The sequence below is a fragment of the Gigantopelta aegis genome, chromosome 8 (genome assembly GCF_016097555.1).
Source record: "Gigantopelta aegis isolate Gae_Host chromosome 8, Gae_host_genome, whole genome shotgun sequence".
NCBI classification, from domain to species: Eukaryota; Metazoa; Mollusca; class Gastropoda; order Neomphalida; family Peltospiridae; genus Gigantopelta; species Gigantopelta aegis.
In genome coordinates, this window is record NC_054706.1 from 78,148,325 (window position 1) to 78,164,940 (window position 16,616).

The following is a 16,616-nucleotide window of genomic DNA, read 5'->3' on the forward strand; positions in this document are numbered from 1 at the left end:
CAAAACAGAATATTCGGCTACAAGATGTCTATTAATATGTGTGTATATAAGTACAGGTTTTGAGTACATGGTATAAATGCTATTATTATTAAGAAAGGTTTATTATTTTTCACCAGCACCCCAGCCCATTTTAAATTACAGCTATTTGGTGTCTTAATATTATTGTTAAATTAATACATGTACATGCAAGTTGTGTATGTTAAGTTTATACAGGTACATATATGTCAAATTAATGCAATGTTAAATTAACACATGTACATGTATGTTGTGTATGTTAAGTTTATACAGGTACATATATGTCAAATTAATGCAATGTTAAATTAACACATGTACATGTATGTTGTGTATGTTAAGTTTATACAGGTACAAATATGTCAAATTAATGCAATGTTAAATGAATACATGTACATGTAAGTTGTGTATGTTAAGTTTATACAGGTACATATATGTCAAATTAATGCAATGTTAAATTAACACATGTACATGTATGTTGTGTATGTTAAGTTTATACAGGTACATATATGTCAAATTAATGCAATGTTAAATTAACACATGTACATGTATGTTGTGTATGTTAAGTTTATACAGGTACAAATATGTCAAATTAATGCAATGTTAAATTAAAACATGTACATGTAAGTTGTGTATGTTAAGTTTATACAGGTACATATATGTCAAATTAATGCAATGTTAAATTAATACATGTACATGTATGTTGTGTATGTTAAGTTTATACAGGTACATATATGTCAAATTAATGCAATGTTAAATTAACACATGTACATGTATGTTGTGTATGTTAAGTTTATACAGGTACATATATGTCAAATTAATGCAATGTTAAATTAACACATGTACATGTATGTTGTGTATGTTAAGTTTATACAGGTACATATATGTCAAATTAATGCAATGTTAAATTAACACATGTACATGTATGTTGTGTATGTTAAGTTTATACAGGTACATATATGTCAAATTAATGCAATGTTAAATTAACACATGTACAAATGTTAAGTTTATACAGGTACATATATGTCAAATTAATGCAATGTTAAATTAACACATGTACATGTATGTTGTGTATGTTAAGTTTATACAGGCAATGTTACACATGTACATGTATGTTGTGTATGTTAAGTTTATACAGGTACATATATGTCAAATTAATGCAATGTTAAATTAACACATGTACATGTATGTTGTGTATGTTAAGTTTATACAGGTACATATATGTCAAATTAATGCAATGTTAAATTAACACATGTACATGTATGTTGTGTATGTTAAGTTTATACAGGTACATATATGTCAAATTAATGCAATGTTAAATTAACACATGTACATGTATGTTGTGTATGTTAAGTTTATACAGGTACATATGTTAAATTAATACATATAACAGGGCTTTTAGAATTTTTATAAAATCCACTAGCCATGGGATTAGTAAAAAAAATTATTTACTTGCCACGATTAAAAATTCACTAGCCCTACTTTATTTTAGTGGTGGGGGTTGAGGGCACAGTATACTGAAATTTACAAAATAAGACTTAACTGCGACATTTGACAAAAACAAATTCACTAACTGTCAGGCATGGCAATAGTAGTTGTTTACTAGCCCAACATTGAATATCACTAGCCACTAGCCAATAATCTAGAAGCCATGATGTATGTTAAATTCATACAATGTACATGTATGTTAAATTAAGACATGCATGTTAAATTAATTCTCTCTCCTCCATATTAAATAACGAGATAATGAACATCATCAACATGTTTTCAAGCTTATTATAGACTCATTTTGCTGTGGACAAAACCCGCATATAATCATCCACTTTGTGCTTCAAGCATAGCTGCAGGAAACCACGGCAGATGGAGCCAATAAAGATATTTCCACAACACAACAAAAACACGGGGGTGGGGGTGGGGGGGACGACGAGGAGGGAGGGAGGGAGAGAAGAGTCCCCATCAGTATTGCTATGACACAGGTGGGGGTGAGGTGAGCATGGGCATTGTTACCCCCACTATAAAGATAATGCATTGCCCACAATTTCTTTTTTTTTTAAATTAATATATACCCACCCCCCTTACCCCACCTAGTTGCTGTTATCTTCCATTGCTGAAGCATGATACTGTCTAAATGACACCATCAACCCCAGACAGTTTAACACAGTAATCAAATTATCTCGAAATCTTTGTCTGCAGTTTGTGTCTATTTATAGTGACATATCTCTCTAGCCCCTTATCCCTGCCAGCCTCTCGCCTCTCTCCTTGAAATGGACTCACCCATGAACTGATCAGAGGTCAAAGGTCATACGAGCAAGCTGCATTCAACATAAAGGTGCTTGGCAAACAACTGATTCACGTTTACACATACAGACGACAATGGTTTTCCTCATTGCTGTCAAACTGATCAGTGTTATGACAGGTTTTAGTCATGGTTTTCCTCCACTACAACACACCATATTAACCTCAGTCAATAATAGTAGGCTGATGCAAATTTCAGTTGGCAGATCAACAGGAAGAAGAAATACGTAAACCACAGGCAATCCCATTTATACTGTCCAGTAATAAAGTCTCCTACCTGTTTGTCTTAGTCATTTAGTTTTTAAAGTGGTGTCAGTCTAAAGTTAGTAAAATAATTTTAATCTTTATAGCATTTTTAATTTTAACACTATACGTTTTTTATAAATTAAAAAACATATTGGTTACATTTTTAAGAACAGAACAATTACTTTGTTAAACTAGATCACATATACAGGAGAATAGTTATTTATTTTAAATATATCATGCAGAAGAATTATTACTTGGGTATTAAATGTGTGAGATAGTCCAAAATATATATCAAGTCCAAATCAAATGCATATTTGTATATTTATTGAGGTACATAGCAGGTATATTGCCGAGGTACATAGCAGGTATATTGCCGAGGTACATAGCAGGTATATTGCCGAGGTACATAGCAGGTATATTACCGAGGTACATAGCAGGTATATCAAATGTAATATATAGCCCAAAATCCAATATATAAAACTCATTTTTCAGAATTAAAATATCTTTTCAAAACATCTTACATTTGAAATATCACAAAATTATTAACCAAGAAGTACTGAATCATTTTATAAGGTTTCACTAGGTGTGACTTTTTGCTTGGGTTTTAAGGTGTGGGGAATTGTGTGGGGAAAGTGGGGTTTTTTGGTTTAAACTGAATAATTTTCATTTAAAATTAATTAGAATATGTATTTATATTTACATATCAAGTTGATAAATATAAAGAAATCGGTAACCAGGGGCCAGTTTGAGTGAGATAATAGTGTATATGATGAACTGTACGAGACAAATACATGTGTGACACATGAAATACACGTTTGACACATGAAATACACGTGTGACATGAGAAATACACGTGTGACACAGGAAATACATGTGTGACACAAGAAATACCTGTGACACAAGAAATACACTAGAAATACTGACCAGTGTGACACAAGAAATTCAGGTGTGACACAAGAAATACGCACGTGACACAAGAAATACATGTGTGACACTAGAAATACACGTGTGACACAAGAAATACACGTGTGACAAGAAATACAGGTGTGACACAAGAAATACACACGTGACAAAGAAATACACGTGACACAAGAAATATAGGTGTGACACAAGAAATACATGTGACACAAGAAATACAGGTGTGACACAAGAAATACACGTGTGACACAAGAAATACAGGTGGGTCACAAGAAATACACGTGTGACACAAGAAATACACATGTGACACAAGAAATACAGATGTAAATACAGGTGTGACACAAGAAATACACATGTGACACAAGAAATACACATGTGACATAAGAAATACACGTGTGACACAAGAAAGACAGGTGTGACACAAGAAATACACATGTGACACAAGAAATACAGGTGACACACATAAGAAAATACATGTGTGACAAAAAAATACACGTGTGACACAGTCATCATCATCATCATCATCATCATCCACAGAATACTTTGTTCCGTGTCATGTTGCGATTCGCTATGGAAGTTTCAGAGATCGCTACACAAGTTTAAAACATTAAACAGTAGTTGCTAATCAATTTTTAATTGACAAGAAATATCGCTAATCAAGATTTTGAAAACAAAGTGTTCCCTGTCATCATGATGACAGCGGCAAGGATTCAGTCACAGCCAGCGACTCGGACCTGCTCTACACATTGGGTGAGCCGTGATAGAGCTGTCTTTGTCAGTGGCGCGTGTTGTGCACGCTTGGCTGGCCGCGAGACACCGGGCACTAACTTCTTTCTCACTGCACGGCCACTTCCCTAGCTTGTGAACTTCACACGAACAAAGAGACAATAGATTTACAAAAAAGGAAGAGAAAATAAAATTATAAAATGGTTCCTATTGATGGCCATTGTGGTGAGAGGTGATCATTTCCTTTATGTACAGATGGTTTCATTCTATTATTTAGAAAGAAAGAAAACAAATGTCCTGCTTTGCTTCTAAATGTCTCCTGCATCAAATCCAACCCCAAATTCTTAAAAACATCCCCAAATTCTAGAAACCAAAAAGATTTTTTTTTAAACTGATTCTTACAAGTCCAGTAAATCCCACTCCAAATTTAATAAAAGTAAATGGTCTGAAAATGTTTATTTTTATAATAAAAAATTAGTGATTCACTCCAGTTCTAATGTAAAAAAGTTTAAAACCACACATAATCTACAGGATCAGTGATGAAAGTAAACTGTTAACAGCAACCGTCAAACAAAAAAGTCTGTCTAGCTAGCGGTTGGTTCATTCATTAAGATGCCGGTAATGGCCAGCATGTGATAGATTCATTCATTATCTGTGAACACTTGAGTGTAACCAGCAGATCAGACTGATAAAATATCTCAACTCCATCGCTCCTGCTTTATCTATGTCAGCTTACAAGCGGCAGTTCCCTAGCAGTCTGTGTAACCCACTATGTAAACTCTCCAAAACTATTATTATTTTCCTTTTATTCTTACCTCTTAATCACCAAACTGTTTTTAACAGTAATGAAAAAAATAATAATTCATCATTATAAAATCTAAAACAAATAATGAATTTTTTTTTTTAAATTCATCATTATAAAATCTTTTTCTTTAATCTTTTTCCTAATTCTCTCTCTCTCTCTCTCTCTCTCTCTCTCTCTCTCTCTCTCTCTCTCTCTCTGTCTTTTTCTCATCTCTCTCCCTTTCTTTCATTGTTTGATGCATCTTAAACGGAAATCCTAACATAATTAGCAGTTATCTCCCTTTAACTATGAGTGGCATATTGTACAAGTGCCAGCTTTGCAATATCAAGTGATTCTGAGGCGATACAGCAGTGTGGTAAACTAAGGCTACTGGGTAATTAGTTTCCATAGATACAAGAGGATTCGTGATACTTTACACATCAGAGGCTTGTTGAACAAACCTACATTTAATATGCCATGTGGCACGAACAACAGTGGATGAACTAGGCTTAATATAGTACAGCTCTGTGAATATAACAAGATATAATGTATTATATCAAGATATATCACAACAAGATATATTATAACATGATATGTATATATAGTAACATAATCATACATGTATTTGGTGGGATACGGAATATATTTGATTCACAATTTTGTTTCACATTTTTGTAACTTAGACTTGGCTTGCTGTCAAGTTGTTATGCAACAGACAGTTTAGTGTATAGTAAAACTGCAATCAGACAATTTTAAATCTTTAAACACTAATGGAACATTGCCAAACATGTAAATTAAGCCCTTTGCTAAATAGTCACCTGTTCAATAAGAATCAAAATGAGACTGTTTAAGACAGATGGTTGCATTAAAGAGGTCAGTTTATAGTTATCTAGATCATCTGGCCTGTTGAAACAGGTAGTTTCTTAGTAGTTACAAAACTTCAACAGGTTGAACTGTATGTACATTTCAGGGTGGGTTTTTTTAAAATCACATGTCTTTTAATGATCTGTCACAGGCTGTTAAAGGTTGTTTAATGACACCACTAGAGCACATTGATTTATTAACCATCAGCTATTGGATGTCAAACATTTTGGTAAATTTGACATATAGTTTTAGAAAGGAAGAAGTTTGTTTTGTTTAACACCACCACTAGAGCACATTGATTTATTAATCATCAGCTATTGGGTATTAAACTATTAGAAATTTTGACATATAGTCTTAGAGAGGAAACCTGCTACATTTTTCCTTTAGTAACAAGAGGTCTTTTATATATGTATCATGCCACAGACAGGATAGTACATGAATACTGTGGCCTTTGATATACCAGTCTTAGCACATTGGCTGGAACAAAGAGACTTTAAGACAAATGTCTGCTTTAAAGAGGTTTGTAGTTATCTATAATCCTTCCCAACGGTGAATATCATTTTCTTACTATGGTATGCATTACAATCTTTTTACTTCTGAACCGATTGTTTATTTATATTGCACACAAAAAGTTTTATTTTTCCAAAATATTCCAAAATATTTATATATTCACAGAGAATGGGAAGGACTACAGACAATGGCCTGTTACAATAGGTAGCTTCTTAATAGTTGCAGAATTTCAACAGCTTTCACCACATGTACATTTATATGTAACAAAGATCAAATATATTAAACTGAACCAATGTCTATTAAATGTAGTGATCTGTCACAGACGTCTGTCACCCTGTCAGAAACGTAAACCGCTGGTGGCCATGTACCTCAACCCACCTTTTTACCAGTGGGTTGGTCAAGAAGTACTCACTTTATCTCAACCCACCTTTTTTACCAGTGGGTTGGTCAAGAAGTACTCACTGTACCTCAACCCACCTTTTTACCAGTGGGTTGGTCAAGAAGTACTCACTGTACCTCAACCCACCTTTTTACCAGTGGGTTGGTCAAGAAGTACTCACTGTACCTCAACCCACCTTTTTACCAGTGGGTTGGTCAAGAAGTACTCACTGTACCTCAACCCACCTTTTTACCAGTGGGTTGGTCAAGAAGTACTCTGTAGTGTATAAATAACTTTTTATATTATAATGAGTAAGGAAACAAGATCCAGGAACAAAAAACAGCCATTAAGAAGGGTCAATTGAGATTTATTTCAGGGGTCATCAATAAAAATATGTACACCACAATGGTGGGTGGGGTTGTCAAGTCATTATACATGAGGAGAAAACAGGGGTGGTACAGAGATGGGGTTGTTGAGGCATTAAGTATGAAGGGAGAACAGGGGTGCAGAGGGGTTGTTGGGGCATTATGTATCTTCATACAGGGGTGGTAAAGGAGGTGGAGAGGGGTTGTTGATCAGATCAAGTAGGAAGACATTAACCAGATTGGTTATACAGTTCATGTTAAACCAAAAATGGATGGATTGATGGATGGATGGATGGATGACTGGATGAGTGGATGGATGGATGGATGGACGGACGGACGTTTAATGACACTCCAAATGATACAAAAACTCAAATCTCATCGACTATTGGGTGTCAAACAAGGAAAGCATGACCAAATCGGGAACCAGTCAAATGGTTTCCTCAAGGTTAGTGAAAGCAGAGCTAACGACAAGTCATCGTCTACATTGAAGACTTACCCAGGGTGCACCTGCTGCATCTTGTTCTGCATCTGCGGGTGCATGCCGGGTGGTGGTCCCTTACACAGCTCGGATGCCGGCCGGCTCTTCTGGTGACGCAGTAACAACGACCGGCCTAGCTCTTCACACCACGATGTCAGTTGTCCTGCAAACAAAACAAACAAAATTAAATTGTGAACGCAAACTAATCTAATGTACTTAACTTCCTATCTCTGTATAAGAGAGAGTCCAAAAGGTGTTATAACAAGGCTGAAATAGATTTTTTCATGAATCATTGTTAGGTTGTTTAACCCTTTTTCACGAAACAAGCCAGATCTGAATAGTGCAAACTGGGGGAAGGGGGGAGGGATGTATGCGTATAAATTTCACATCGTTCACACCTAACCTCATCATGAAATGTATATGCATGCTTTATTCAAATTGCAGATACACATTGTAGATACCAACAGTTGTTTGGTAAATTTACACGTCACTAACATGCACTAAGATGTTTACTTGAGGAGAAAAAAAAACATCACAATATTAATCTAGTTTACAGTAACAAAACCACAAGTGCAAAAATACCAAATGTTTGACATACAATAGCTGATGATTAATGTGCTCTAGTGGTGTCGTTAAACAAAACAAAAAACATAACTTTTATTACCCACAACCACTCCCTGAAAATAGACCTCTCCCTGATGCTTACTCACAACCACCCCATGAATCTAACCCACAACCACTTCCTGGAATATAGACCTCTTCCCAACGCTTACTCACCACCACCCCCTGGAATACAGACCTCCTCCCAATGCTTCCCACAACCACCTCTGGAATATAAATCTCTTCCCGACACTTACTCACAATCACCCTCTGAATCTTACCCAAAACCACCCCCTGAAATATAGACCTCTCCCCAACGCTTACTAACAACCACCTCCTGAATCTTACTCAAAACCACCCCCTGAAATATAGACCTCTCCCCAACGCTTACTCACAACCACCTCCTGAATCTTACCCAAAACCACTCCCTGAAATATAGACCTCTCCCCAATGATTACTCACAACCACCTCCTGAATCTTACCCACAACCACCACCTGATAAATAGACCTCTCTCCAACGCTTACTTACAACCACCTCCTGAATCTTACCCACAACCACCTCCTGAAATATAGACCTCTCCCCAACGCTTACTCACAACCACCTCCTGAATCTTAGCCACAACCACCTCCTGAAATATAGACATCTTCTCAACGCTTACTAACAACCACCCCCTGATTCTTACCCACAACCACCCCCTAAAATATAGACCTCTCTCCAACGCTTACTCACAACCACCCCCTGGAATACAGACCTCTCCCCGATGCTTCCCACAACCACCCCTGGAATACAGATTTTCCCCCGACGCTTACTCACAACCACCCCCTGATTCTTACCCACAACCACCCCCTGAAATATAGGCCTCTCCCCAATGCTTACTCACAACCCCCCCTGATTCTTACTCACAACCACCTCCTGAAATATAGACCTCTCCCAGTCAGCCTGGGAAGAAAACCATTTAATTAATTAACCAATGAAGTTTTCATTCAACCATCCAAATATAACTTAAAGACATTTGTATTTGTTTGATTTTTAAATGGGATCTCATGAATGAAATCATTATATTTTTTTTTCAAACATATTAAAAATAAAGAAAAACTATTTTGAGACATAAAAACGTCCTCCGCTTGCGAATCAAAGTAATTATTGCATGATGAGATGTGGAACGGTTTTAATACCGAGGGACAGATTGGCAGCGCGGCCAATGCTTTCAATTATTGATTCGCCGTCACAAGACAAATACTCTCTGCAATATTTGATACAGCAAAGCTAAATTATTGCACAGCGCCATTGATTTGCGCGATCCGCCGCCGGCTCGAATGTGTCTTCATTCCCCTGACCTCCAGCTGACAGGAGCGGCAAGCTGTTGTTTAAGCGTCGCGGCCGGCAAATAGACGTAATTATGTATCTCACTCATAATTAATTATCTGCATATTTTACACCACGGCTTTCTACGGTGGAGAAGTATCCAAGAGTAGACAATCCCCATCAAATAAATGTCAGTAATAGACTTCTCCTCGCTTCTCCCTTTTTGCTAAACGGAGGCGTATAATTGCAGATCAAATAAACAGATTGTTAAATGCTGTTATTGAAGCATGGCAGTTATGTGTCATCCATATTCATGAATGATTATAAGGTACTGTAAACAGCAGAGAATATAAAAACCCCACATAGACTGCCCCCACACTTCATTAGCAATGGCTTCCAGCACTTGTTAAGTGTTTAATTCAATCCTGTGAAATCATTATGCATTCAATAACGTCTGCACAAGACTAAGTACAAGGGATATTTTGATAAAAACAGGATGCAGTACTAGGGCATGAAATAAGTTTTTTAAACTGGCTCAGATTGCAAACATTCACTGTTTTATGTATTGTATTCCAACATATAGCCATCCCTGTTCAGTCCAGTCTGTGATAATATTCTAGGAGGTATTATCTCAACCATGTGTATAACGCCAAATAACCATATTTACTGTCTTGACTGTGTTGCAAAATAAAATATTTCTTCCTCCTCCTTGCATATACATGTATATACATGCATGTATAATACTAGTGATACCATATGTATACACATACGTATACCGGTGATACCACATGTATATACACCCATGTATACCGGTGATACCACATGTATATACATCCACATATAATACCGGTGATACCACATGCATATACACCCACATATAATACTGGTGATACCACATGTACATACATACATGTATAATACCGGTGATACCACATGTATACACACACGTATAATACCGGTGATACCACATGTATACACGCACGTATAATACCGGTGATACCACATTTATACACACATGTATACCGGTGATACCACATGTATACACACACATGTACACACACGCACATATTATACCGGTGATACCAATTTATACACCCACGTATAATACCGGTGATGCCACATGTATACACACGAACGTATAATACTGGTGATGCCACATGTACACACATGCATGTACAATACCGGTGATGCCACATGTACACACACACACATGTACAATACTGGTGATGCCACATGTACACACACGCACGTACAATATCGGTGCTGCCACGTACACACGCACGTACAATACCGGTGATGCCACATGTACACACTCGCACATACAATACCAGTGATGCCACATGTACACACACGCACGTACAATACTGGTGATGTCACATGTATACACACACACGTATAATACCTGTGATGCCACATGTACATACATACACGCACATACAATACTGGTGATGCCACATGTACACACACGCACATACAATACCGGTGATACCACATGTACACACGTGCACACGTACAATACCAGTGACACCACATGTATACACATGCACGTACAATACCAGTGATACCACATGTACACACAAGCACTTACAATACTGGTGATGTCACATGTACACACACACACACACGTACAATACTGGTGATGCCACATGTACATACACGCACGTACAATACTGGTGATGCCACATGTACACACATGCACGTACAATACCGGTGATACCACATGTACACATACAATACCAGTGACACCACATGTACACACATGCACGTACAATACCAGTGATACCACATGTACATACACACATGTATAATACTAGTAATGCCATATATGTACATACACGCATGTATAATACTGGAGATGTTTTGTTTTATCTGTTCTTGTTCAAATAATATTTAAAGAATTCATTTCTAATTGATTTCTTTTCTTTTTTTATTTGTTCTTGTTCAGATAATCTTTAAAGAATTAATTTCTGTTTGTTCCATTTTGTTCCAAGCTCTAAAAATTAGTTAGGGCAATTATGCTAACAGGCTGACGATATATAAACTGTAAGAAAAGTAAAACTCACTGTTTGAGATACTGATGATATGGACAATCAATAAATAAAAACAGTAAAACTGACTGTTTTTGAGATACCGATGGACAATCAATAAATAAAACAAGTAAAACTCACTCAGTGTTAGATACACTGATGGTAAGGACAATCAACAAACCAACATGCACAAGGTATCAGCCCCTAGGCTGCAGTGGCCTAAGCACCATGCTAGTGAATCAGGTAAATACACCATTACAGGTATAAACATACCTGCATGGGCCAATGTCCCTGCACCAGGATACAGGTGTGATCATTGCTACAGGTGATATCTATCTGTGTGTTAATTGGCTGAGCTCTGCACAAACAGGTTGCCTGACCCCTGCTATTGTGCTAGTCAGAGGAGAAGTGTTGTTTTTCTATCACTCTTACGTAACTTATAAATAAACACCCAGACCAAGCTATGTCACGCATCATTAAGTCTTATGCAGGCAAGGCAACAGCATAAAGAAAGAAAGGAAAGGAATGTATGTGTAGCAACACCTGAGCACATTTTACACTACCTGTATGGTTATTTGGTGTCTAGCATGTCAGTGTTGGGAATTGGGTGGAGTTTCATCATTGATCATCAGATATAAGTTGTCTGCACCAAACAATTAACTTTCAATTACACAATCAGTTGGAATTATATGAACAAAAAAGGATTTCAATTAAGAAGATCTATGTACCTATCATCGAGTTCTCCAGGACAACCCAAGAAATCACAAATTTTAACTTAATTAAAAAAAAAACAACATTAAAAACTAGTTAAAATGTTCTAACTTAAAACACACACAAACTATTTTACAAATAATATTTACTTAAATTTTTAAAGTTTGTCAAAATTGAAGAAGTAGTTATTTTATAAGAGTGTTTACACGTATTAAGCACATATAAAGACGTGTTAATTGTGTTTCAGCAGGTTAGTAAACCATTCCTCAAATTCCACCAGGCAGTCCATCACCCACTGAGGGGAGACCAGTGAGGCTGAGCTGTAGAGAGCCGAGTGTAGAGAAACTGTGGCCGAGTCAAGACAGCTAAACACACACCGTTTGTAAGTAAGCGGCACTACGTGCACCACGCTCAACTAGGACAGCGTTTCAGAGATGTTGCTGGTGTGTCGGCACGTTGCTCCACTGTCCTGTCAGACAAACAACTACCACACTGGCGATCTCTTGTCACAAGTCTCCACCTTTTTACTGAACTCTTATCAGTCAAACAATCTCTGACCTCCAACAGTTAAGGTAATACACACCAGTGACCTCTGACAGTGACCGTGTACAATAACTAGTGACAGAAAATAACATTAATAAACATCTTTGACTAAATGAGTAAACACCTACAACTTGTTGAAGCAGGTCATCAGTAAACATCTGTCTTATGACAGTGAATGTCATCAGTAAACACCTTCGACTTTTGACAGTGAATGTCATCAGTAAACACCTACAACTTGTTGAAGCAGGTCATCAGTAAACATCTATGTCTTGTGACAGTGAATGTCATCAGTAAACATAGCTGACCTGTGACAGTGAATGTCATCAGTAAACACATACCTGACCTGTAACTAAACACATACTTGACCTGTAACAGTTACTATCAGTAAACACTTACAACTTGTAACAGTAAATATCATCAGCAAACATGACTTTTAATAGTGAAATGAGTAAACACCTATGACTTGTGACAGTAAATGTTATCTGTAAACATCCGTGACTTGTGAAAGTGAATGTCACAGTAAACAATTATGACAGTAAATGTCATCAGTAAACACCTATGACTTGACCAGTCCTCACACTGCACACTACTGGTGAACCTGTACAACATAGTGAATTGTGTCAGTGAGTATAAACATTACGACTCGGTGGTGAACACTTATCAGTCAACACAACACACATTCAATTTTCGCTTAGGGCACTTTTTTAAAATGTGTCATTTCTGGAGTTTGTCCTATAAAAGTTGTATTAGTTTTAATGTTAACAGTGAATGAATGACTGTTTATCGATCATTCACTGGCACATGTCATGTCATTGATGATGTTACTCAATGAACATGGGGTGTCCCTATCACAAACAGACAATTACTGAAATTGAGTCGTGCTTGTATTACCAAAAGAAGGGTTATTCACAAATTACATCATAATATGATATAAAGTAGAAACAAAAATGTTCAGTGGGTGATAGAATATTTAATGACAAAATTAAGTTTTTTAAAAATCTTTTCTTGGTAATTAATCCCTGCCCCCAAAACAATGATGATCTTGTACACACAACAGTGGGCCATACCTAGCAGACAAATACAAGAAAGTACCATTTTAAAATAAAACATGCCCTTTTGTCCAGTTGGAGAAGACCGTATATATCACTCTTATTTCTAATTCTATTTTTATACCCTCCGCACCAATTATCTTAGGCAGGTACAGCCATGTAAAAGGTGTACCTTTAATGTGGGTTCATTGGGAGCGAGTAAACTAACACCAGACAAGAGTATTTTTACCTTAAATGATGAAATCTCAGTCACTTACATCTTCAACATCTTCTTAACATACACTGTTCCTTGTCATAATACTGAGTATAGTAATTATATATATATATAGATATATATATATATATATATATACGTGATGCAATATCTTACCAATAAATATAACTATATAATACAGTGCCAGAGAAGGTAGACAATTGTGTCAGTAAGAGATAAAATGTGCAAGTTCAGTGTATGTTAATCATCCTGATGAAGCTAAAAGTAAGCCGTAGGAACATCCACAAATACCACACACAGTGTTTTACCAGTGTGTTTACCCATTGGCTTGGTCAGCTTTATATGACAAAGAATGTAACAGTGTCACTCCTTGCTTCGGCCAGCTATTTTTAGAGTGTGATCTAGTGCTTGAAATAATTATTGCTGTCACACCATTATTTGTGCAATGATCTACACATCATCAATCAGGCGAATAACTCAGTGTGTTCATACCCCGGGGTCAGTGTGCTCCACTGTAGGACAAGGTGCTGTCACGGGCTAACAGAATACATTATTGTGTGATTGAAAGATAACTCGATTGTCATAGCTGCTACATTATATTTAGTTTAAGGAACCACCAACACACACTCAACACACACACACTCGCTTTCTCTGGTCTGGTGAATGGTTAACACAAATTAACATGGACTCCATGCTTGTTAGGCTAACACAACACTACTTGTACACGTTTAGATGAGCAGTAATTGATTGGATAAATAACCGGTTGTGATCGGTTTGTGACCTGTTTAGAACCTGACAAAAGTAATCCAGATAAAACTAAATAGTCGGTAATCAAGCTGGATCATCGTAGAGTTTTCATATCATGGTAAGTAGAGGGCTCTGGGAATAGGTAAAAGACTACCAGCACTGAAAAAAAGGGGATAGTAAGATCAGGAGGGCTACCAGAAAAAGTAAAAGGCAAGGAGAAGACCATATACTGAAGAGGGATGGTGGAACAAGGGAAGCTATCAGAATACGTGAAAGATTACTATTGAAACCAGAAAACTAACGCCAGTACTAGAGTTGGAAAATGGTCAGAAGATACCACCGACTAGAACATTGATTTATTAATAATTGGCTATTGGATGTCATGTAGTCAAGATTTGAAGATCTGTTATGTCCACCATCCCAACAGACAGGATAGCACATACTATGGCTTTTGATATACCAGTTGTGGTGTACTGGCTGGAATGAGGTATGGGTCCACCAAAGGGAATCAATCCCAGACAGACTGCACATCAAGCAAATGCTTTACAACTAGGCTATGTCTCTCCCCCCCCCCCCCCTCCTCCTGCCACCGAAGAAGAATAAGAACGAGGGCTATCAATGTAGATATTGGGGTACAGAGTTGGAATGGGAGAATGAAGCGGACCAGTAAATAAGTAAAAATGTACTAATCAGCATTGACCTTGACATTGATGTAAAACCAGAATTACATTGCATCAGTAATTCACATTGCTGATTACAAGTGATGTGGGTTTTTTAATGAACTTTTGTTAACCTTCATCAGTTTCTAATTAATAATTAACAGTATTCTACAGTGATGTGGATATGTTTTATGATACCTCCGCCAGTGTTTCTGCCAGAAAGACATTTTTGGGAATGGCACAATGGAATTGAATGCAACCACAGTCAACAGGGGGTAAGGGGGGCCTCCCCAACAAAAAAAATGGGTTAGGTTTAGGGTTATGGTTAAGAAAATCACACAGTAATGATAATACTCATTAATTTTGTCAAAAGGTTAACATAAAAAAATAAAATCTGCAAAACTTTTGGTATGGCACCATACCCGTTTTACCCTCTGGCAGAAACCCTGTCCGCACATTCCCAACTAGTTAGGGCTATTTGGTTGTGAGAGAGGAGAAACCTGCTGCTGGAACTGAGGCTATTTCTATCAATAAATCAGAAAGGCATCTTTTAGGTGCAATTTTCCATAAGACCAGACAGCCTTTGACCCCAGTTTGGGGTACTAAGTTTATGGAGTGGCCAGAAAATCATGTATTTATTGCAGTTCTAAACCTAGCACGTCATGTGCTTAATATGTTTACATTTGAAAGCTGTGTGCATCAGAAGTCATTCAGGCTACTCTCATCAATAAAACAGCAAGACATCTTTTAACTTGCACTTTCACAAAAGACAGGACAGTACATACCACAGCCTTTGATACCAGTTTGGGGTAGAAACTTTATGGATTGATCTTGTGTATTTAAAGCAGAAACCAGATCACATTTGAAAGCTTTGTGCATACACAGCAGAAGTTGACACATAATTTCAATTTGTTGCCTTACAGTTACAGATAGAGATTTAACCCGAGGCACTTGACTACATTACAGCATTTGCTGCGGTCAATTAAGGGCATTCACGGGATTAAAAACATGTTCTCCTGGCTGGCTGTTCACTGTGCACGCTCCAGCGGCTACACCGAGATGCTGAATGGTTTCCCTCCGTACACATTCATGTGCAGCTCACTTTGACCAGCAAACCTTGAAGGCAATCAAAGAAAATCACTTGTCTTCGTTTGTGACTCTTCCTTTTGATCCAGTGGACACA

The 16,616-nt window shown here is 37.0% G+C and overlaps 1 protein-coding gene across 5 annotated transcripts in view; it reads right to left on the bottom strand.

Moving 5' to 3' along the window:
• The window catches only part of LOC121379375 (zinc finger MIZ domain-containing protein 1-like), a 241,183-nt gene that overhangs the window by 52,026 nt on the left and 172,541 nt on the right, over nt 1-16,616 (bottom strand). For all 5 annotated transcript variants that reach the window (XM_041507961.1, XM_041507963.1, XM_041507959.1 and 2 more), the window contains one exon: nt 7,596-7,740. In XM_041507961.1, coding sequence (XP_041363895.1) covers nt 7,596-7,740 — 145 coding nt within the window. The remainder of the gene's footprint in view (nt 1-7,595; nt 7,741-16,616) is intronic.